We start from the raw sequence: 23,525 nt of genomic DNA, 5'->3' as shown, positions 1-23,525 counted from the left end.
GGCTAGAGACTTAAATGAAAAAACCCATGACTTATTTGGGTGCAAGTAAACTAAGAGTACAAGGTAGATGAACCAGCCAGGCATGGTGGCTCATGCCCGTAATCCCAGCACTTTGGGAGGTTGAGGTGGGCAGATCACCTGAGGTCAGGAGTTCAAGACCAGCCTGGCCAACATGGTGAAACCCCGTCTCTACTGCAAATACAAAAATTAGCCGGGCATGATGATGTACATCTGTAATCCCAGCTACTAGGGAGGCTGAGGCAAGAGAATTGCTTGAACCTGGGAGGCGGAGGTTGCAGTGAGCCAAGATCTTGGCATTGCATTCCAGCCTGTGCAACAAGAATGAAACTCTATCTCCAAAAAAAAAAAAAGTAGATGAACCAAAACGAAAGATACAGTAATGAAGAAGTGTTGCTACTCCTTCTTTTGTGTTTCCTGATTTACATTTGCTTATGACCAGCTGTATTTCTGTGTTTGCCTCTCAGATTAAATACAAAGAGGACTTGCAGGTCCTGAAGGGATTTGGCTGCTTCCTGTATGACACTCCTGACATGGTCCGCTCCCGGCACCTGCGGAAGCTCTGGGTGAGTGCACATCATCGCAACGCATAATTACCCCTGCACAGCTGGATGCCCCCATCACCAGCCTCCAGGGCTAGGCAGAAGGGATCTTAGCCTGCAGCTACTTCTAAGGGGAAATTTACCATTAACTCACTTGAGCCGGTTATCACCTGCTTAATGTGATCTGTGCCTCCTGTGGAAGGTGCTGAGCTTCCTTAAATGACAATTGTTTTTGCTTCTGCCTGGGAAGACATCCGGGACACATGAAAGCCCTGCTCAGCTTACACATGCCAGCCATTTGAAAGACAACATGACATGAATCCCAGAAGTGATTAATCAACTTGTATTTCTCTTTTTTTTTTTTTTTTTTTTTAAGTCTAATTACCTGTACACTGATAAGGCAAGGAAGATGCGAGACAAATACAAAGTGGTGCTTGACACTCCAGAATACAGAAAAGTGCAAGAACTGAAGACACATCTGAGTGAGGTAAGGACCCTTTACTTGTCACTAAAGTCAACCAAATTGACCAGTACAAACTGAATTACTCCACAAGGTTCTTAGTTCCTCTAGTGACCGCTGTTCAGGCAACTGTGGCAGGTAAAATATTTCCCCTCTTCACTGTGGAATGACTACTATGTCAAGCAAGTCAACCAACTGCACTTTACCTCAGTTTACTTATTTTGCCCCCTTTTGGTAAGATAAGCATATTCATACTTGCTCTTCCTATGTCTAGGGCTGATGAGGGTTTTTGCATGATTTTATAGATTAGAAAGACCTTCTTTTTTCTTTTCTTGTTTTTGAGATGGAGTTTCGCTTTCGTTGCCCAGGCTGAAGTGCAATGGCGTGATCTCAGCTCACTGCAACCTCCGTCTCCTAGGTTCATGCAGTTCTCCTGCCACAGTTTCCAGAGTAGCTGGGATTACAGGCATGCACCACCACACCTGACTAATTTTGTGCTTTTAGTAGAGATGGGGTTTCTTCATGTTGGCCAGGATGGTCTCGGACTCCCGGCCTCAGGTGATCCACCCGCCTTGGCCTTCTAAAGTGCTGGAATTACAGGCATGAACCACCACGCCTGGCCTAGAAAGGCCTTCTTACTTATTATTTTTGTTGTCTCTAAACTTAACTTATTTCAAAATTTTCTTTAATTCCTGCTATCAGGAGCCCTGAACATGGCAGTGCCATTGGAGAAGCCTTCAATGGCTCCCTGCTCTGCTGCCCACTCAGTAAAAAACAGACTACTTAGTTTCATGTTCAGTTGGCATGGAGGCTCCTGATATATTGCAGTTATTTGTGAATAGATCTGATTCTTTCACCTAGAGTGTTGGTTCCTTGATGATTGGACCCCATGTTATTTATGTGTGTCCCATAGTGCCCTGGCCATAACAGATGTGCATGTTTGCCAAAGGGCATTTCACAAGTGTAAATGGTTGCTCTTCTTATAGGTCAGTTGACCATTCTCATTCTACTGTCACTCTGGTATTGTAGCTCCATTCAACAGTTTGTGCATTCACCATTCTGTATTGTGGCTTCACCCAGCTGAGCATTGGCTTCCAGGCCATTTCATCCTTCTCAGTAGCTCTGATGGCTGCTGATTAGGAATCTTATGCTCTTAGCGATGCCCTGAAATACCAAATGTCACCCTCAGTGGAGGGGATATGCAGCTTCCTATACTCAGTGAGCCAGAGACAGAGGATGACTAACTCTTCAGCTTTTGCAAATGCAACATTGAGCCCATTTGCTTTCCTAAAAGCTTCACTGTGTTATTTCAGCCAGTGCTCGCACTCAGACTGGAATGCTTATGTTATTTTTATCCAAGTAAAGTTGTGCTTTTCCACTCTGGCTCAGTATGAGAATCACCTGTAAAATATTTAAAAACCACCCAGAGAGGGCCCTGACCCCTAGTTCCACAGCAGACTCTGATTCTCTGTGTCTGGGCATCTGTATACTTTTAGATGCTCTACAGAGATTCTGTTTAATAATATGCAACCTGTGTTGAAAACCACTGCACCACATCTCTCCTATATGATTATGATTTATAATCATAATCATAATAAAATGGTAACTTACAGTGCCTCAGAGTAAAGATAACTCTGAAATACCTTTACTTTTTTTGGCTTTCTGGGTTCAGAATTATCTAAAACTTTAGTTTCTCCTCTTCTCAATTCCCAGGGGGATTTTGTGCAAATTGCGCATCAGCACTGAGAAAGAAGAATGGATATTTTTCAGTAGAGCAGTTTGCACCACATTTGCCTCTCCATAAGAATGACCCAGACTTGATAAAATACTGATCCAAGCCACTCCCCTGAATTCAGAAGGGTTGGGAGAGAGCCTACGAATCCGTTTTTAATAAGAACCGTGGTGGGAGTTAATACCAGGAAAGTTTAGAAAACATTGAGTTAGTAAAAAGTGTGATGGCCAAAAGAAGTTACTGATTTTTGAGTTGTCTTTCAATTGTGTAGATTCTTGACATATACACATTTATAGTACTAGGAAGCAGGCATGTTGTCCCAAGAAGCATAAGCGATGCATACCTAAGTACAGGGGAAATATAATACACAGAGAAATGTATAATTCTAGAAATGGCATAGAGGCCATGCACAGTGGTACATACCTATTGTCCTAGCTACCTGGGAGGCTGAGACCAGAGGATCACTGCAGTGCAGGAGTTTGAGGCCAGCCTGGGCAATATAGTGAGACACTGTCTCTAAAAATAAATACATAAATAAAATTTAAAAATAAGAAAAAATGGCTTGGGAGAATTGGGTTTTAGTCCCAGATTTACTTCCAGTTAGCTATATGACCTTATGTAATTCACAACTTTAGCACCCTAATTTCCTAAACTGAAGAATTGGACTAAACGATGATTTGAGCTCATTTTAACCATAAAATTCTATGAGTTGTTGATTTACTTTACTCAAAATTTAGCTTGTAAGAAACATTGTTTTCATTTAGTTTATCTCTTTCCTCTCAATAGTAACATGAGAAAAACAGCCCCTGGCCGGGCGCGGTGGCTCAAGCCTGTAATCCCAGTACTTTGGGAGGCCGAGGCGGGTGGATCACGAAGTCAGGAGATCGAGACCATCCTGGCTAACATGGTGAAACCCCGTCTCTACTAAAAATACAAAAAACTAGCCGGGCGTGGTGGCGGGCGCCTGTAGTCCCAGCTACTCGGAGGCTGAGGCAGGAGAATGGCGTAAAACCCGGGAGGCGGAGCTTGCAGTGAGCCGAGATCGTGCCACTGCACTCCAGCCTGGGTGACACAGCGAGACTCCGTCTCAAAAAAAAAAAAAAAAAAAAAAAACAGCCCCAAACACACGAGTTACACTTTGTTTTAACTTGCAGTGGTATATAATTCGGATTTAAAGAAATCGACGTGTGTGTGTGTGTATGTGTATTTCTTACATTTTATCTGTTCAACTGGTATTTATATCCATGATTAGAATTTATGGGGTTTCCATTTGTTCTTTCTCATTTGCCTCATTATTTAAATTCCTTCAACATTTATTAGGGAACTATTATTTTTTAGGCCCTTTGTCTGAGCTCTAGTTGATGAAAGGATCGTACCATTGAACTGCTGTGCCCTAGTCTTGGAGAAGAAACAGGCATCAGTGTGATAAATGGTCTTATATAGGAATAGTCAAGACAGCATGGACTCTTGGAGTTTTCCAGGCAAATAAGAGGGAGAAGAACATTCAAGGCAGGAAGGACAGTCTGTGAAAGCAGCCATACTGAGTTCTTGTGACTGGGAGTAGTTTACATAGCACATGGGGGGTGTGGCAGGACACTGGGAAATGAAGCTATTACAGAAATATGGGTTGAAGCCAGGTTATAAAGACTTGTAGGTGTTATGTAAATGCCCTTGGACCTTATGAAAAATCATTGAAGAATTATTTCTATGAAGAATAGATTTGAGCATTAAAAAAATATGTGTCTCAGACTTTTGAAAGATGGGTGAATCATGTGGAGTGGTCCAATAGAGGAGCTGAGCAGGTGGTTTCGACATGTAGAAAATAAGATGGAAGGCTGAACTAGAGCAGTGGTGTTGGCAAAGAATCAGATTTCAAAATATCACAAAGTGAGGGGCCCAGGATTCATGACCATTTTGATGTAGGAATAAGGGAGGAGCGTAGGATGACTCCCCGCAGTTTCTGGCCTGAGTAACTGGGATATCAATGAGTCATTCAGCAAAATAGAGAAAATAGGAGAAGTAATTTGAGATAGAGATAGAGGCAATATAAAGAATTATACATTGAACATGGTAAATCACCCAAATTCAGAAAGTTGCAGAAAACTTGGGTCTGGAGCTCAGGAAAGACACTGGATATGCAGATTTGGAAGTCATCAATCTCAAAGTGATGTTTGAGATCACAGGTACAGATGAGATCACCCCAGGAGAATGTCTTGGGTGAAAGGGGCCAATCCTTCACCCCAGCTAACAGCAGCCTTTGCATGAGAGCAGAACCACAGAGGGAGGCTGATGAGGAGGCCTAAAAGACAGGAGGCCACCTAGGGAAGAATGGTGGAATGGAAGCCAGAGAAAAGAGTTTTCAGGAATGAAACACTGAGCAGCTTCAGTTGCTACAGAGAAGTGTTCGTGGCAATCATGAAGTTCTTGGTAGTCTCAATGAGTGTGACTTCATTGGTGTGAGTAGGTGGGAGCCAAACTATGGTCTTGAGAAATTAATCAAAAGAGAGGCAAAGAAGAAACACAGGCAACTTGGCTGAGAAAAGAATGAAGGCCATTGGCTAGAGGCTGGAAAAGGCTTAATTAATGACAGGAGGTCTTGAGTCTGTTTGCAGGTGAAGACAGGGTTGGGAAAACAAGAAGGATGGAAGATACAGAGGAGAAGGGGACAATTGCTGAAATAGTGTACTAGAAGGGACAACTGCAAGTGGGACCAAGAACACAGCAGGAGGCTTGAATTTTGGACAGGCTAGAGAATGTCTCTTGTTTTGACACAGGGGAAAAGAGAAAAGGAGGGTGCAGGAGGTAAATAAAAGGTTGGTTTATTGGGAAGAAACTGTAATCATTGCAGTGGGAGGGCTCCTACCTTTTCTATGTAAAAGCAGTGAAGGCATCTGCAGAGAACATAACATGCCCATGAAACAGAAATGATGGTGATGACTTGGTTTATGTCTAGCTGGTCTACAGAGCTGCAGGCAAGAAGCAGAAGTCAATCTTTACTTCAGTTCCTGATACTCCTGATCTTTTAAGAGCCAAGCGAGGGCAGAAGCTTCAGAGTCAGGTAAGCTCAGAGGTTCATAAACCTGCCACTCAGGCATCACAGGGGGTGATTATATGTGCCTGGCCTCACCTGGCCAGTGGCAGACTCACACACTTGGTTGTCCTTGCTGCAACCTCATGCCCACTAACACTGCACTTGAAGAAGCAGTTCTCTTTGGGGCCATGATCATTATGGTTGTGTTTTACTCAGGTAAGGGATGCCATATCTTCTTTCCTAAGTGTTATAAAACTTGTGAAGTCTGTGGACCCAAACTAATGAAAATAATTGCTTGATCATTCTGTAGGATCTTTCTGTTATCCACAGACAAATGAAGCTATATTTCATGCATTCAAGCAAAAATGAGGGGAAAATATGTTGAGGGGTCTATCAGAATCCTCTCACTCTTCTGTTAGCATTCTTTATCACATGGCTTTGCTTGGATCATACTCAGCAGTAGGCATATTAGATAACTGGAGTATGTATATGTGTTTTCAAATATGAGACAGAGAGAAACAAATGAACAGAAGCACATATAACAAAAAAACAAGCAAACAAACATCAGGACAGTAAGCAGATACCACCTTCCCGCTGAATGGTTAGAAATGAATGAAGTGGACTGAATGCTAAATACTAAATGCTTTATCTCTATGACACCTCACTTTCTTCTCTTATTCAGTATCTGTATGTTGAACTTGCCACCAAAGAGAGACCCCATCATCACGCCGGAAACCAGACCACAGCCTTGAAGCATGCTAAAGATGTGAAGGACATGGTCAGCGAGGTAAGATAGGAATTCAGCACTGAGGCACTGGGTAAAAGGAAAAATACTTTGTTAAAACCTTCCCCTGCTACCTCTGATCAGAGAGTTCATTACTATAAATGGTGCTCAGCGTCATCAAAACACAAAAGGCAGAGCTATTCTCTTAAAGTGTGTGACACATTGTGCCCCTCCACAAGACCTGTGGCTTGGTTGGAAATTGGGAAGACATTTAAACTTGTCTCTCTCTTCTGTATTTATTTCTCAGAAAAAGTACAAGATTCAATATGAAAAGATGAAGGACAAGTACACTCCAGTTCCAGATACGCCAATCCTCATCAGAGCAAAGAGAGCTTACTGGAATGCCAGCGATGTATGCATCCTTTCCTTTTTTCTTCTGCTGTGATAGGGAGAGCTGAGGTTGAAGTACCTAAGAAACATAACATATTTCAGCCGTATCCATAGTTCTAAGTCATGGCCCAGGAAAAAAAACACACTTTTTTTTTAAGGAGGAAAAAAAAATGGCCCAAAGAATACCAGTCAGGCAAAATAGCTGAGAGATACCAGAAGCCTATTCTTCTCAATTCTCTCCTGAGTAAAAATATGACCCTTTCTTGTAATTCTTCAGTAGCATTTTCTGGGGCTACTTGACAGTTAATTTACTTATCCATAAAATTATAGTCTTGGAGTCAGCCAGACATGGATTCAAATCCTGATGCTATTACTTGCCTGCTGTATGATTCTATATCATTTGTCTAATTTTTCTGAGTCTCTTTTCATATATGTGGAATGACAATGAAAATTGTGATAATTAAGTAAAACCAAACAAGATAATGTATATGTGTCTAGCATGCTGCTGGGCTCCTAGTTGACACTCAGAAAATGTTTGTTCCCTTTCTTCTCTTAATTGCATGTAGATCATGTGAATGATGCATGACACAGTGGTTAAAATTAGGGAGGACAGATGTTCATTTTCCATATCACACAATTGAGGGCAAGGCTGCCTTTTAATGGTAATAATCAGTTAATGAAGATGTGAAATAGTGACTCGAAGGTAAATAGCCAGTCCTTACAGGTTTTGTGTCTCAGGGCCCAACCAGGAATTCACTGTACCCATTACCAGAGCCACACCCCAGAGGACTAGACATGTTGGGACTTAAACTAAGCCAAAAATCAAGCCAACTTCATAACCCCCTCAACTTAGCAACATATGTCTAGGATTTCAAGGCATCTTAAGGTAATTGCAGTACGCCCTAAGCAGAAAAGAGAAGGTACAGCAAATGTGAACAATATCTCAGTTCCATAATGTTGTTAGGAATTTTTATTTGGAGCAGAGAAGAGCCTACTAGTTAGAAAAAAGGCAATGCCAGTTAGTGCTTAAAATATAAGGTGGGGCCGGGCACGGTGGCTCACGTCTGTAATCCAAGCACTTTGGGAGGCCAAGGTGGGCGGATCACGAGGTCAGGAGATCGAGACCATCCTGGCTAACGCGGTGAAACCCCGTCTCTACTAAAAATACAAAAAACTAGCCAGGCATGGTGGTGGGCGCCTGTAGTCCCAGCTACTCAGGAGGCTGAGGTAGGAGAATGGCGTGAACCCAGGAGGCAGAGCTTGCAGTGAGTCGAGATTGCGCCACTGCCCTCCAGCCTGGGTGACAGACCAAGACTCCGTCTCAAAAAAAAAAAAAAAAGTGTATATATATATGTATGTGTGTGTGCATATATATGTGTATACACACACACACATATACATACATACATACATACTGGGAAAAAATCATATACTCCCCTCAGAATCTACCTTCTAGGATATTTTTAGTTTTCTTGTGACATCCTCCATCATTATCACTTCAAAGTTACTGTTGAATATTTATTTGAACCAAGCTGAATTAATATCTTACAGCAGTGACCACACATGGAAATTGGCCCTGGGATTCATCATGCCCCACTGGACAGTGCCATCCCTAGGGCTTTATCAGTAGAAATTCTGATAACTCTGATCTTTACAATAGTCTAATGTAACAAGGGTAGTATCTGGCATTTAATTCAGTGTATTAACCGTGGCTAGCCCCACAAGTAGATTTAAGCAATCTTATGATCCATCTAAAAAACAAAATTACAAAGTCAAAGAAAAGACACCTTTCATTGTGTGTTTGCTCAGCTACCCAAAAAGAAAAGAACTGTTTGACGTTGAAAATAGGTTGTGCAGAGAAGCACCCATCTTGTGTAGATTAGATGAATCTTCTATGATGTTCTCAGTTTAGAATCAGAGCTGTTTTCTCTAGAAATATCACAAAGATAAAGATTATAATGAAATAAAGTTTTAAGACTGCTTAGTGGAGAAGGCATTTTAATACCAGGAGTTAGAAGCTAGACCTTTTTCCCTTTTCCAGGTACATTAGCATATCTTGGACTCAACAATATTATGTTTGGGTTTTTTTTTCTCCCTCTCAAATGAGCTTTTGGTTTATGTTTTACATTTTAAAAAACTTTTTATTTTAAGAAGTCTTAGATTAACCAAAAAGTGGCAAAGATAGTACAGAGTTCTCACATGCCCCACACCCAGGGGAACACCCCTATTCTCCTGTTGCCAACACCTGTATCACCATCGTAGATTTGCCATGACCAATGAACCAAGATTGATACATTATGATCAGTTAAATTCCATAGTTGCTTTGGATTTCATCAGTTTTCCCTAATGCTCTTTTTCTCTTCCAGGGTCTGAAAAAAGCTTTTAAATTTTTCCTAAATGTATTCGTGGGAAAACCAAAGAGAGAAGACAAGAGAGTTCAAGCGTAAAAGAGCTCAGTTATTTAACTTGGTAGTTTTTTGTAATTCATGTGCTTTTTCTTTCTAGCTACGCTACAAAGAAACATTTCAAAAGACCAAAGGAAAATACCACACAGTGAAAGATGCCCTAGACATTGTCTATCATCGCAAAGTCACAGATGACATCAGTAAAGTATGTCCCTAAATATTTCTACTTGTGTTGGGCTCTATAACTCACCATATAGATACATATATTTTTTAGCAATCTCCCTCTTCTAAAGTTCTCCAGAGAGAAGAAGCCATATTTACATTAACTTTGGGTAAGACTTACAGCTGTCTTTGTGTTTTCATAACAGATAAAATACAAGGAGAACTACATGAGCCAGCTGGGTATCTGGAGGTCCATTCCTGATCGTCCGGAGCATTTCCACCACCGAGCAGTCACTGACGCAGTCAGTGATGTGAGTGTTGACATCTTCTGTTTTCACATATAAATTCATATTCCCATTTAAGTTCTGAAATCAAACACTTCATAAAAACTGAAGAAACACTTGGCTAGATTTTAGATTTTGTGTGTGGATGTTTAAATCATAAAACTCAATTGCTAAGTGAGTGAATTTCAACTTGGGAGAAGGAAATGTATATTCAAATTTATAAACCTATTTTTCTCCTAAATGTATGGTACCATATTACAGTACTGGAAGTGATATATATCATCTAGGAAAGAGCCTATTTTTGATCCATTGAAGTGACAACTTCATGAAGCAATTAAGACACATAACAATGCTCACTTAGAAGGTTCAGCTCTGTGTATGAAAATATAGCTGCCAAGCTAATGATATACTTTCTAGGAAAGCATGCCTGTTAAATTTGAATTGCTTTAATTAGTATTAAAAGTGGAAAACTTCCATATGTTATAGAACCATATACCAGAGGTCAGTATTACTGGAAACTTCTTTTAAATAATTGTTTTAATACTTTATTATTTCATATACCTCAAGGGGTGGGGCTTCTGTTTGTTCCACTTGTATAGATACTAACTTACTGCTGTTTGGAGATGGCTTCTTAGAACTCTTTGATGTTCTTCTCCCAGGTAAAATATAAGGAAGACTTGACTTGGCTTAAAGGCATTGGTTGCTATGCCTATGATACCCCTGATTTCACTCTGGCTGAAAAGAACAAGACTCTCTACAGCAAGGTATATATATTCAAGGAGAATTGGCCACATCCATTTGACACATACCTGTACCCACAGAGAGAATTAGCACTGAGGAAATCGTCCTTCACGTTTCCATCTGTATCATGGCTTCTAGACCTTACAGTTTGAGTACATGCTGAATTGTTCACTCCTAGGGAACTCTTGGGTATTAACCTCATTGACTGAAGGCATTTATTTGAATTTGATGAAAAGTCATCTCAGTTCAGCCCCTCATGATTCTTCTAGAACTCTCTCCTTATTAATATGTCTCTGGGTAGTTTCTCCTATTAAAGCTGATATGATAGCCAATATAAAGTGGGGTTATTTTAATCCACAAATAATGTATGACATGAGGCAAACCGTCTAGTTTTTATGGCCTCATTTTCCTATTTACAAAATAAAGCAATTCAATTCACTTGCATTTGAGCTGTACGAGATGATCCAGCAAACTTTTTCCTGAAAAATGCCAAGTAGTAAATAAAACGTCTAAGAAGATGTTGTGGGCCAAATTCATTCTAGGGCACATTCTTCTTTGTTTGTTACAACACCGGGAATGGTGAAACCCATTCTAATTCATGAAGCTGTTTAAAAACAGGTGGCATGTTTAAAAACAGGGTCATACCCCACACCTGCTCTTAGAAGATTATGATTATCTGATTAATTGCTGGAAAACTATCTTCAAATTAATGTACTAAAAACCTTCAAGTGCACATGAAAATACTTTCAAAGTTAAATAATAATTATAATATTTAGATTTTTGCCCAATATGGAAAATAAGTCTATTCAGCATCCATTCAATGGAAGCGTTTTCTAGTGTCCACTTTTGGGCCAGTTTTCAAGACATCTAGGCAGTTCTACCCTTCATTGCCTTGGAGGCAGAATAAACAATCAGTAAATATGTGTTAGCTTGGCTGGGTTCTATGGCTCACGCATGTAATCCCAGCACTTTGGGAAGCCAAGGCAGGTGGATAGCCTGAGCCCAGGAGTTCGAGACCAGCCTGGGCAACATGACAAAACCCCATTGCTACAAAATATACATAAATTAACCAGGCGTAGTGGTGTACCACCTGTAGTCCCACCTACTTGGGAGGCTGAGGTGGGAACATCGATTGAGCCTGGGAGGCGAAAGTTGCAATGAGCTATGACCATGCCCCGCACTCCAGCCTGGGCAAAAGAGTGAAACCCTGTCTCAAAACAAACCAACAAACGAATATGTGTTAGCTCTGAATATGAATTAATTATCACAATGATATGATATGATAAACAGCATGTCTCATTCTTAAGATAATCATAGCCTGCTGTCAAGTAACTATGTTCTGTTTTTTCTAGTATAAGTATAAAGAAGTATTTGAAAGGACGAAGTCAGATTTCAAGTATGTTGCCGACTGTCCAATCAATAGGCATTTCAAGTATGCAACTCAATTGATGAATGAGGTATGTATGAATAAACTGCTCCAATTAAGCCTATTCAATTCCCTAAAGGAAGTCTCAGAGTTTTTTTTTTTAATTAAAGCCCAATACACAGAATGACAGGAAAGCCATCCTAAGTTTTCATTTTAACTAAAGATTTGGAAAGGACTATAATGTCACCATCCAGCAAGCTCTGGCAAACTACAAATAAGAACAAGTGAAGGGACCGTTCAGTGGTGGGAGAGTCCTGCGAACATCAGCACCTCTGCACAAACGCAGGGCAGCACAGCCCGCGGGTGACAATACCAGGGGGGTAAAGGATTTTCTTGACTGTCGGCGGAACTCCCTTATATAGAATATTGTGTAGATTTGGGAGATGCAGAAGTTCAAGGTTAATTTAGTATCTTCTACTAAGGCACCAAAATGTCAGTGGTTAGAAGAGCTATGCTAAAGGAATAGTTGTGATTCATGCTTCAAAGATATTGCCATTGTTACTCCCACATATATTGGTGCACAGAAGTATCCATTTGCACCCCAATTTTTTCTTTCTATTTTATCCGGCCTTTCCTGTAACCATCTTTTCGATAATTTAAATTTAGCTCAAGATGGCTAAAATAAACAAGCTATGAATTTATTTAGTTTGGATGGTTTTGTAACATTGGGATGGCTTTGTAGTTAAAGTTGTATTTAATTTCCTATTTTCAGATTTTTCACAGGTTTCCATAAGTTCAAAAATTACATGAGAAAATTAGTACAATGTATCTAAAAATGAAAATGTAGCCAATGGTCTATTTACTTAAATGTATGACTTTTTTGTTGTTTGTTGTCTTTACATTTGATTATTCACTTTCAGTAGATTTCCAGACTGGACAACCCTGAAGAATTACTGCCAGTAGCTTCCTATGAATATAATCTTGATATATTTTGTTTGTGTTTTTCTATTTCATGAAGAATTTCCAGGTCTCCTTTATAATCCAATACATTAATAGCATTAGAAGACTATTACAAATTTCCCATGGATGTTTTAGCATCAGTTATGCTTTGAGATTCTCACAGCCTTAGATAGTAAACCTGTAGCTTATCAGTACCCTATTTTAAATATACTGTTAAATGCCATAAAACCTAATGTTGCTAATGGCATCATATGTAAAGATGGAAAATGGGCACAAGGAACTCTAATTTCAGTGTCATAAATGTAACCTATCCCACACTCCAGCCTTCTTCAGGTAATCTTCCTTCACTTGACTCTCTTTGCTTCCCTGTTTTTATTGACTTGGGTATGTTGGGAGCCCGCCACTAGAGATGACATGTTCTGGCCCTCTGCAGTGTTTACCTTGAGACATTTCTGTGTAGCCTTGAAGTTGTACTCTTGCTATAATATGCTATGATGTTTGAGCAGAAAAAATACAGAGCTGATTATGAGCAGCGGAAAGATAAATACCACCTGGTAGTCGATGAGCCTAGACATCTGCTGGCTAAGACTGCAGGCGACCAGATCAGTCAGGTACTGTGATGGGGCTGGCCGGTGGCCCAGGCAGGACTGTGCTCCTGGTTTCTCATGAGATGTCGTCCCGTCTGCTGCAAGGATGTCATAGGTTCTGCCTATGATATTGGGCTGTTCTGTTTCAAAGTATCTGTCTAGCCACCCAAAGAGCCTATCAGCTATTTGAGTGCGCCAGTCCGTGCTCTGTGTTCTCACTTGTGCTGTGGTGAAGATGAAAGGAAAAGCTGGGTCCTCCCATCCTTTACTCTTCTAGAGAACCTGTTTGAAAACTGCAACTGTAAATTGCAGATTGAGTTGCAAAAGCAAAAAACAAGTGAACAAACAACAGCAACAACAAAAAAACAAAAATTAATGGAAGGAAAGAAGACATAACTCCTTACTATGTATCTTTCTATTCCAAACATGTTGTCTTTTCTATAAAGCTATTTTGGTGGTAACATAAGTGAAACTAGCTGTATCATACCCTATTCACAAGGACTATGAATGGTCAACCACAAGCATTGCAGTCATTCTGCTTGGCATTATGACATATTTGATGTCTTCACCCACACATATGTGAGTACATAAAGTGTGTATGCCTACATCTCTTCACTCAGAGGTGACTGGGATATAGAGCCGTGTTCTTTTCTGTCTTCATAAGTCTCTTTTGTGCTTCACTGCTCTTTGCATGGACAGAGAAAATATAAATCTAGTGCCAAGATGTTTCTGCAACATGGATGTAATGAAATTCTGCGTCCAGATATGTTGACTGCTCTCTACAATTCACATATGTGGAGCCAGGTAATGTCTGATGGGATGTGAAGAAGGAGGTTTAGAAGTCTTGGATGCATTCCCTTGTATGCTTTCATTGATTTCCTCTCCCACTCCCTGCCCATGCTGGCTTCACATGGTAAAGCTACGTAAATATTCATTCCTTGTAAATGACCTCTGAATGTGGCCAAAGGTGATGGGACAGTGGTCATCTGTACATCATTTGACACTTTCAGAACTCTTAATAAAATTAACTGATTCTTTCAAGTGTTATTTCCAAATTGGTATGACATTAATTTATACTTTTCGGTATTTGCCTCAAAGAAATAGATTCCTCAGAGATTGAAGATAGTAAGTAGATTAAACAGCATGTAAAAGGTCTGAATATTTAATGTTTTCATCTAATGTGTCCCTTGTTCAATTATCACTACAACTGTTGCGGGGAGATAAGGATTACCGTGCAGCTCTATGAATATTGTATATGTTCATGGTGCCTCTTGACTTTGATGCTGAATTGCTAGGTTATTTCCAGCACATCTGATCCCACACACACTGGTTAACAGTGTCTCTGATAATAATGCCTTTTTAGGAGGCCAACTGAAGCATGCACTTTCCAGCACATGCTGAAAGGTAAATTTGATGCAGCAATAAACTGATAATTGGTAACTACCAGAATGTTAGTAAAATACCATTTTTCCCAGAGATAAAAAAAGTTAATTGAGCTTTTCTATTAGCAACTTGTTTTGTCATTTTAGTTTACCATGAAATCAATATGTGAAATGAGGAGGTTAAGCTATCCCTGTAAATATCCTGTTTGCCTGAACTTCCTCCTTTGTCCTTATATGATCCTCAAATAGTTGTGCATGAAATTTTATGGTGCTCTCTGTATCTGTCCTGCTTAAAACAGCTTCTGTGCATGAAAATAATTATGACTTGAAAATTGCAAAAACAAATGAATTTTTTAAAATGATAAATACTTCAAGCCATATATACTTATTCTTTATTTTACATCCCTGTTTCATCTTTGATATGGAAAAATGCCTTTGGAGATTGTACATGTTCAATACAATATGTTGTGAGTAAAACAATATTTATCAGACTCCAGAGAACAGGTTCTAGTCCTGTTCTGAGATTCGGTCTAAATGTGCCCTTGGGTCAGTCTTGTAACCTCTGGGGGCCTCCGAGTACATGTGTATAAAACATATTGGAACTTAGGAGGCTGAGGCAGGAGAATTGCTTGAACCCGGGAGGAGGAGGTTGCAGCGAGCCGAGATCGCACCACTGCACTCCAGCCTGGGTGACAGAGCGAGACTCCACTCGGAGAAAAAAAAAAAAAAGGAAATTAGTAGTAGTACTATCTGCTCACTCCATTACACTTTTGCTATCAGACACAAATTTATAGTAAACATTTCCAGTTAGGAATTAAAGAGAAAGCTAGATACCATCTCCTAATCTGGTGTTTCAAGAGCTAACTCTTCTCTTCCACAATTTAGATCAAATACAGGAAAAACTATGAAAAATCAAAGGACAAATTTACCTCAATTGTGGATACTCCAGAACACCTGCGTACTACAAAAGTCAACAAACAAATCAGCGATGTAAGTGCGAGTAACACTGAATACCTTCTCAAACTCAGGGGGCATCTGCAGACATTGAGGGGCATTTTAAATTGTCACAAAGTCTGGGATACTCTCCATTTAGTGGGAGGATAGTGCTGGGATAGTCTGGGATAGTCTGGGATGGTCTGCCATTTAGTGGGAGGGAGGCAGTGGTGTGAGATGCCCTGTTATGCACAGGATTCTCCTCCCCACTAAAGAATTTTTGTGGCCAGGCACGGTGGCTCATGCCTGTAATCCCAGCACTCTGGGAAGCTGAGGCAGGTGGATCACTTGAGGCCAGGAGTTTGAGACCAGCCTGGCCAATATGGCCAAACCCCATCTCCACTAAAAATATAAAAATTAGCCAGATGTGGTGGTGCACGCCTGTGGTCCCAGCTACTCAGGAGGCTGAGGCGTGATAATTGCTTGAGCCCGGGAGATGGAGGTTGCAATAAGCCAAGATCACGCCACTGCACTCCAGCCTGGGTGGCAGAGTAAGACTCTGTCTCAAAAAAAAAAAAAAAAAAAAAGGCATTGTTTTGACCAAACTGGCAGACATACCAGCTGGAAACAGTGAGGTCTTAGCAGAGAGCATGAAAGTACCTGTCAAATTCACAGAATTCTCTTTCCTTTATAACCACTCAGAAAAACACTTTGCATTTATATTTTGATATTATACATTAAGAACCATGACATGATTCTTTCTGCTTTTTGATCTCTTTCAGATCCTTTATAAATTGGAATACAACAAGGCCAAACCCAGAGGCTACACCACAATCCACGACACGCCCATGTTGCTGCATGTCCGCAAAGTTAAAGATGAAGTCAGTGATGTAAGTACTAGAATGGCTTAGCAGTCCCTCTCATCTTGGCCTCCTTCTAATGTGATGTAACAAACCCTGGTTTACATACAGTGATACATTACATAGATAACCCAGTTATCTATTCCCATGTAACAACCACCCTAAAACTTAGTGGCTTAAAATAACAGTCATCTCTTTTGCTCATGATTCCGTAAGTTGACTGGACACAGTTGAGTAGCCCTATTCCCCATGTTGCTGGCAGACACCTGGGGCTCAGTCAAGCCAGGACATCCAGGTGGCTCACCCCCATGGCTGGCCATTGGTGATGGCTGTGGGCTGGGAGCTGGGCTATTGTGTAGATGAGACAGGAACTCCTTCATGTGACCTCTCCACATGCCTTGGACTTCTCCCCAGGTGGCTCTCCACTTGGCTTAAACATATCCTGAGGTACTGATTTTTTAAAAATGAATTTCCATGACTTTCTCCTAAAGATACTGATTAGTAAACTGGTAAAGAAGGTCTATGGTGAAGCCAGGAAAATTCTGATTCCTATGATCACGTTAGTAAACCCCACTACGGCTCCCTTGGAACAGTTTACTTTGGCCTTAATCACATTAAAACCTAGGATCCTTCCCCAACGATTAATGAGAAAGCCCAGATTGAGGCCCTGGGCCCTGAAATTTAAGAAGAGCAAAAGTGGGTGAAGCTGTAAGTCCCAGGCCCAGGATGGAAAAACTGCCCGTTGGGCCTGCAGAGGCTACGCCTTCCCCATGCCTCTCCCTCCTATCCAAACCCACATATACCAAAACTTGCTAGGTATGTCTCTAGCAATGACAATATATGGTTCCATACATTTTTAAAAGGTAGAATGATTGCTGTATCCATCAGTTCATTCATTTATCAAATATTTAGTGTCTATGTCCCTGACACTAGGAATGAGATGGTGGATGACAAACAGTCTTTGCCCTTAAGGAGTTCTTTTTAATGGAAAGAATAGGCAGATTAAAAAAAAATTATAACATGACATGATAATAGCTAGAACTGCGGGAGCATAGAAGGACAGCAAGACTAATTCTGTCTGGGTGAGCTGGTGGGGAAAGGCTTCTCTTCCATCAGCAGTTATCAAGATGTTCTGAACGCAGGATTTACTGATTTGGGGAAAGGAAAACCTGAATGAATAGCTGTCCAACCAGTCCTTTCAGCCCAAGCACAGAAACATGAATTATATGGCAGGCTGGGCACGGTGGCTTGCACATGTAATCCCAGCACTTTGAAAGGCTGAGGTGGGCGGATCACCTGAGGTCAGGAGTTCAAGACCAGCCTGGCCAACATGGGGAAACCCCATCTCTACTAAAATACAAAATTAGCTGGGCGAGGTGGCACATGCCTGTGGTCCTAGCTACTCAGGAGGCTGAGGCAGGAGAATTGCTTGAAACTGGGAGGCAGAGGTTGCAGAGATCGCACCATTGTACTCCAGCCTGGACGACAGAGAGAGACTCCATTAAAAAAAAAAAAAAAATTATATGGCGACACTGATGACCACAGTCAGTGTGCCCATTTGAGATAGGAAGGTGCATCTTTGCATGGCTGTATCCTTGCTCCTCAGCAGATTTTTAAAATTCCATCTTAAGGAGCACTATGTACTATAGTCATGCATGGATTTAATTTCTTGTTTTTTAAGATGCTCAGTGTGCTGCTATAAAAAAATTAATCTTGTCACTGTGTTTCCTCCCACAGCTGAAATACAAAGAAGTATACCAAAGAAATAAATCCAACTGCACCATTGAGCCAGATGCTGTTCATATCAAAGCAGCCAAGGACGCCTACAAAGTCAACACCAATGTAAGTTCCAGAAACTTCCCCAAACATGGTGGAGGATTTGCCAGCTTCTGTAGGACACATGGCCTCTTTTTACATCTCTTCAGGCAGTTGAGCTCTAGTGATTGATTCCAAAGCAAGAGTCAGGCCCCAGGAGCATGAACAATGATGCTAAAATATAAATGCTGCATTGGTCCTCACAAAGGAGCATGGGGAAGGGCAAGAGAGGCCTCATCCCATGCCATGGATGCTGCACCCACTCAGTTCTTGCGGTGGGTGGCTGAGAAATGGGACATTTAATTCTGAAACATAGGTTGCATTTTTGGAAAATGCCTGAACAGTTTTCATTCTCTTCCCCTGTGCTCTCCTCCTGCCTCAAATTCTACAATCTGCTTCTTCTGATGAAAAAACATTGAGCCATTTGGTGCCATCAGGCATTGGCCTAGACCTTCTTCCTGCTCAGATGTTCCCTGCATTGACTCTGTTCTTGGGTGCAGCATCTTAAGGACTCAACTACAGAAATAATTTTGTGCATTTAGATGAGCACTGACTTCTTAAAAATATATTAAATGGTTATACAATGAAACCATTAAAACCCAATTAGTACCCACTAGTGCCAGAGGGGACATATATTTATGAGGGCTAGCAAACTGTAATGCCTGTAGGAGCTGGCAAAGAGCTTGTAGGTATCCTGAGGATGGATTGAGGGTAGAGGGATAGAAGGATAGATGTGAGATAAAGCAAATGCAGTAAAATGTACCTTGCAAAATCCAGGTTGTATGGGTATTCTCTGTAATATTCTTGCAACTTTTTTGTATATTTGAAATTTTTCAAAATAAAATGAGGGGAAAAAAAACCTTATCAAATAGTATACATAAAAGCATGTGCATTATATTGTGCATAAATTATACCTCAATTTTAAAAAGAGAGAATGAGGAAAGAAATGTGCCTAATAGTGCAGGCCCCTCCCATGGACACTCAAATTAAATTACATACACTTCTGTAGCTGAGATTTGGCCCAATGCAGCCAGTTCCCAGCCCTGAAGAGTCTAGGAAGCATGCAAGCACCTCTGAGGCCAGAGTGCCTGGGTTTAAATTCCAGCTCCACCAATTGCTAATAGTCCCACCTTGGAAAGTTTACTTAACCTTTCCATCCGGTTCTTCAGCTGTCTATTTCATGCAGTTGTTATGAAGATTTGGTGAATTAATTTTATAAAATTTTGTAATTCATTTAATTAGTTCTGTAATTTGTAAAGAACTTAGAAAAGTGCCTGGCACACAATAAATACCTAGTGTTTGATAATTTTTGTTAAAAATTAAAACTGAATTTAGTTAGAAATTAAAAGTACTCGATTCTGAAGATGATTGGGCTGGACTGGCAGAGCTAGAGAGACTAAAGAATCCTTTCACCTGGAGGCCTTTAAAAATTTTAGCCTCTATTTCGGGACCACAAGCTCCCAACAGATGACCTCTGAGTGGATGACTAGCTGCATAAATTGTACAGAAATTTTAATTGGGGTTCCCTCTTGCATTAGGAATCATGATTTGAGATGTTTTAAAATGCAAGAGCCCCTCTGTGCCGTGTGTGTTTATGAATTTAGCCTACTGAATCAAGTGACTCCTTTCTTCTGTTAAAAACAGCTGGACTATAAGAAACAGTACGAGGCCACCAAGGCCCACTGGAAGTGGACCCCTGACCGACCGGACTTCCTCCAGGCCGCCAAGTCATCCCTGCAGCAGAGTGACGTAAGACGGGACAGACATAGATGATCGTAACTGCATACTGCACCTGAGAAATACAATGAATAATTATTTCTAATAACCACTGTCATGGGTGTTAACCCTTGCTCGTTTGAGATCCAAGAAGGAGCAGAGGATGGTTGGGGGAGCGATAGGCGAGCTCAGTACCCAAACCTGCCCATGGAGCCTATTCTCCTTTGGCTGGGCCTGGACACAAATGGCTGAGTTCTGACTGAGGCTGGGGAGAGTCTGGCGAAAGACTGAGGATGGAGGGGCTTGGTCCTGGCAGCTGGGCTGAAAAGGAGGAGTCCAAAATGCAGTGAGGGACCAAGAAGCCCTTCCCTCATTCTGGTAGCAAGTCTTCGTTCTCTCCTTAAGAGGACTCCCTGTGGGTTTAATCAAATGCCCAGCTTCCTCCTGTGCTGTGACCCTTCCCTTTTCTTCTGCCTTTCTTCTGTAACAGTTTGAATATAAGCTGGACCGGGAGTTCCTCAAGGGTTGCAAGCTTTCTGTCACTGATGACAAAAACACGGTGCTGGCCCTCAGGAATACTTTAATAGAAAGTGATGTAAGTATCTAGTTCCTTCCATGATGCCTAATCTCACTCAGGGCCATCTTCCATGGTACAGTCCCCAGGGACACCAGGGAATGATGGAGAAGAGCTGCTTCCATCAGGGCTCAGGTATGGGTCCTGAATTATGGCCTATCCTGTGATGGGCACCAGCAGTCAAGCAGGGCAGCAGCAGTGCAAGGGCCATTAAATCCAGGTGACGATCCTTGATTTATACTGCACCAGCAGAGAGTTCACACAGCAGGAATTAGGACCCTGAAGGCCTGGCTGGACTCTTTATGGAAACACCATGATTTGTTTTCTATGGGATCATATTTTCCCTTCACTACAGTTTCCTCCTCTGTAAAGAAGGAATAATAATGCCTCCCAGGGCTTCTGGGAGGGACAAATGGCGTATCTGAGAATGCTGTGAACGTAACTCTGACTATATAAAGATTCATCACGAGATCCATTTTGATTGTTATTAAAACCACAACTTGCTAGAGATAAGGAAAAAAACCCTTTTGAATATTTCCCAAGATTTGCAAGTATCACATCTTTTATTGAGTTTAGTATTGTCAACGATGCTGTTCTAGTGGTTTGGGGGTGTAATAAAAATATGTAGGATATCCAGTGGAGCTAAAGAAATGCCCTTTTTCCTGCCCCTGCAGCTGAAATACAAAGAGAAACATGTCAAGGAAAGAGGAACCTGCCATGCTGTACCTGACACGCCTCAGATCCTGCTGGCGAAGACTGTCAGCCACCTGGTGTCTGAGGTAACCCCCCAGCTGCCCATGAGTTCTGCCTCCCTCTTGGGAGAACACCCCAGGCAGATGCCTTAACGAGCTCTCTATGGATTCCTCCAGAACAAGTACAAGGACCATGTCAAGAAGCACTTGGCACAGGGCTCATACACAACACTACCAGAGACCCGGGACACTGTTCACGTCAAGGAAGTGACCAAGCACGTCAGTGATGTGAGTGACCAACCACCGCTCTCTTGGCAGCAACAATGCCACTTGACTGTAGAGTCTGGTGAAACAGTGTCAGCTGCCTTTGGCTTCCTTAATGTAGCTTCACTCTTTCTATCAGTATCTACATGTGAACCTTAAACTCTGATTTTTAAAATGACCCAATATTTATTGGCTTTCCAATTCTGGCAATTATGGCAAATGTGGGTTTTGCTATAGGACGTGTAATGTAGCATATCAGATGTTACTAACCTATCAATAACAGAAGGAAACATTGCTGATTCAGAGTGGCCTCTTCTATTATTAAACTCCTACCCAATTTTAGAAAGGTAAAACTACCTCTTTGGGCCTTAGTAATCTCTGCCTGCTCTATCTTTATCAATAATGCTGTAGTAACCTCAGTATTATAGGAGTCCCATATGGTCCCATATATTTTTAAAAGGTAGAAATGGTAAATAAAAGAGCTTAATTTGCCTGTACCCAGGTTCTCTAAAGATTGCCAGGTGGTTCTAGTGTTGGGTTGCAGAACACAAATGACAGAGAAGAACTAGAATATGGGTCTTATCTAAGTCCCAGACTGATGCCAAAATGGGGAGCAGGGATTTTCCTGGAGATTTCACAGTTCTTCAAGTAAACCAACTCTGTTCCCAGCTTCCTCTGCTCATAGAATAATTCTGGCTCTATTTAGACAAATTACAAAAAGAAGTTTGTCAAGGAGAAAGGAAAATCCAACTACTCCATCATGCTGGAGCCACCAGAGGTGAAACATGCTATGGAAGTGGCCAAGAAGCAAAGTGATGTAAGTTTTCCCTGTCAACATTCTCCGGGACCCATTTGAAGCAGTGGAACCCAAATTGGTGCATTCTCTTGTTCCAGTGTGTGGTCACTCTAATTCCTCTGTGGTAGTTTCAAAAAGTTAGTAGTGAGAATTGGTTTGGGTTTAAGGAAAAAAAGCTGATTGTGCTTAATGGGGACTTTTAGAAAGGGCGTATCTCAGCTGGGCGCAGTGGCTCACGCCTATAATCCCAGCACTTTGGGAGCCCAAGACAGGCAGATCACGAGGTCAGGAGTTCGAGACCAGCCTGGCCAACATGGTGAAACCCCGTCTCTACTAAAAATACAAAAATCAGTCAGGCATGGTGGTGCGCACCTGTAGTCCCCAGCTACTCGGGAGGCTGATGTAGAAGAATCACTTGAACCTGAGAGACAGAGGCTGCAGTGAGCTGAGACTGTACCACTGCACTCAAGCCTGGGCAACAGAGTGAGATTCCATCTCAAAAAAAAAAAAAAAAAAAAAAAAAGCATATCTCTTGAGTAAACATTTTCTTCCCCAATAAAGGTCGCTTACAGAAAAGATGCCAAAGAGAACCTGCATTACACCACAGTGGCCGATCGACCAGACATCAAGAAGGCCACACAGGCAGCCAAACAGGCCAGTGAGGTAAGGGTGTCATTAAAATGTCCCCAGTCCCCAACAGCCACTGCCAAGGCATGCCAGGCAACCATCACCTATTGCCCATTTTGGTTTTCTAATTCAGGTGGAGTACAGAGCAAAGCACCGCAAGGAGGGCAGCCACGGCTTAAGCATGCTCGGTCGCCCAGACATAGAAATGGCCAAGAAGGCAGCCAAGCTGAGCAGCCAGGTAATGCAGATGGGTGCACTGGTGGCTCTCATGTGAGGAGATTATAAAAGACCTTGCAGGAAGAAGTGATTTCCACATTGAAAATGCAAAGGGATGCTGGGTCTGTAATAGTACTGCAAAGCTTCCAAGAGTTATAAAACGTGCACTGAGGGCCTTTTCTTGTTTCCCTCTAAGCAGTCTAGACCTTTCTTGTTCTCCACTTTTCCATTTATGGGCATTTGTCTGG

General features: G+C 41.5%; 1 protein-coding gene across 50 annotated transcripts in view; it reads left to right on the top strand.

The window, feature by feature from the left end:
* NEB (nebulin) overlaps positions 1–23,525 on the top strand; it is a 225,713-nt gene that overhangs the window by 163,130 nt on the left and 39,058 nt on the right. For 47 of the 50 annotated variants that reach the window (XM_065525475.2, XM_074009110.1, XM_074009109.1 and 44 more), the window contains exons 118-137: positions 486–584; positions 937–1,047; positions 5,706–5,810; positions 6,466–6,570; positions 6,815–6,919; positions 9,403–9,507; positions 9,671–9,775; positions 10,408–10,512; positions 11,842–11,946; positions 13,322–13,426; positions 15,670–15,774; positions 16,500–16,607; positions 18,315–18,419; positions 20,037–20,141; positions 20,599–20,703; positions 21,357–21,461; positions 21,552–21,662; positions 22,345–22,455; positions 22,996–23,097; positions 23,195–23,299. In XM_065525475.2, coding sequence (XP_065381547.1) covers positions 486–584; positions 937–1,047; positions 5,706–5,810; positions 6,466–6,570; positions 6,815–6,919; positions 9,403–9,507; positions 9,671–9,775; positions 10,408–10,512; positions 11,842–11,946; positions 13,322–13,426; positions 15,670–15,774; positions 16,500–16,607; positions 18,315–18,419; positions 20,037–20,141; positions 20,599–20,703; positions 21,357–21,461; positions 21,552–21,662; positions 22,345–22,455; positions 22,996–23,097; positions 23,195–23,299 — 2,112 coding nt within the window. Of the gene's footprint in view, positions 1–485; positions 585–936; positions 1,048–5,705; positions 5,811–6,465; positions 6,571–6,814; positions 6,920–9,402; positions 9,508–9,670; positions 9,776–10,407; positions 10,513–11,841; positions 11,947–13,321; positions 13,427–14,101; positions 14,207–15,669; positions 15,775–16,499; positions 16,608–18,314; positions 18,420–20,036; positions 20,142–20,598; positions 20,704–21,356; positions 21,462–21,551; positions 21,663–22,344; positions 22,456–22,995; positions 23,098–23,194; positions 23,300–23,525 lie in introns of all 50 variants that reach the window. The other 3 variants (XM_005573144.5, XM_045367036.3, XM_045367078.3) reach the window with 2 other exon arrangements.

The sequence above is a fragment of the Macaca fascicularis genome, chromosome 12 (assembly GCF_037993035.2).
Source record: "Macaca fascicularis isolate 582-1 chromosome 12, T2T-MFA8v1.1".
Classification (NCBI taxonomy): domain Eukaryota; kingdom Metazoa; phylum Chordata; class Mammalia; order Primates; family Cercopithecidae; genus Macaca; species Macaca fascicularis.
Note: the sequence above shows the minus strand (reverse complement) of the source record. Positions and strands in the feature narration are given on the sequence as shown.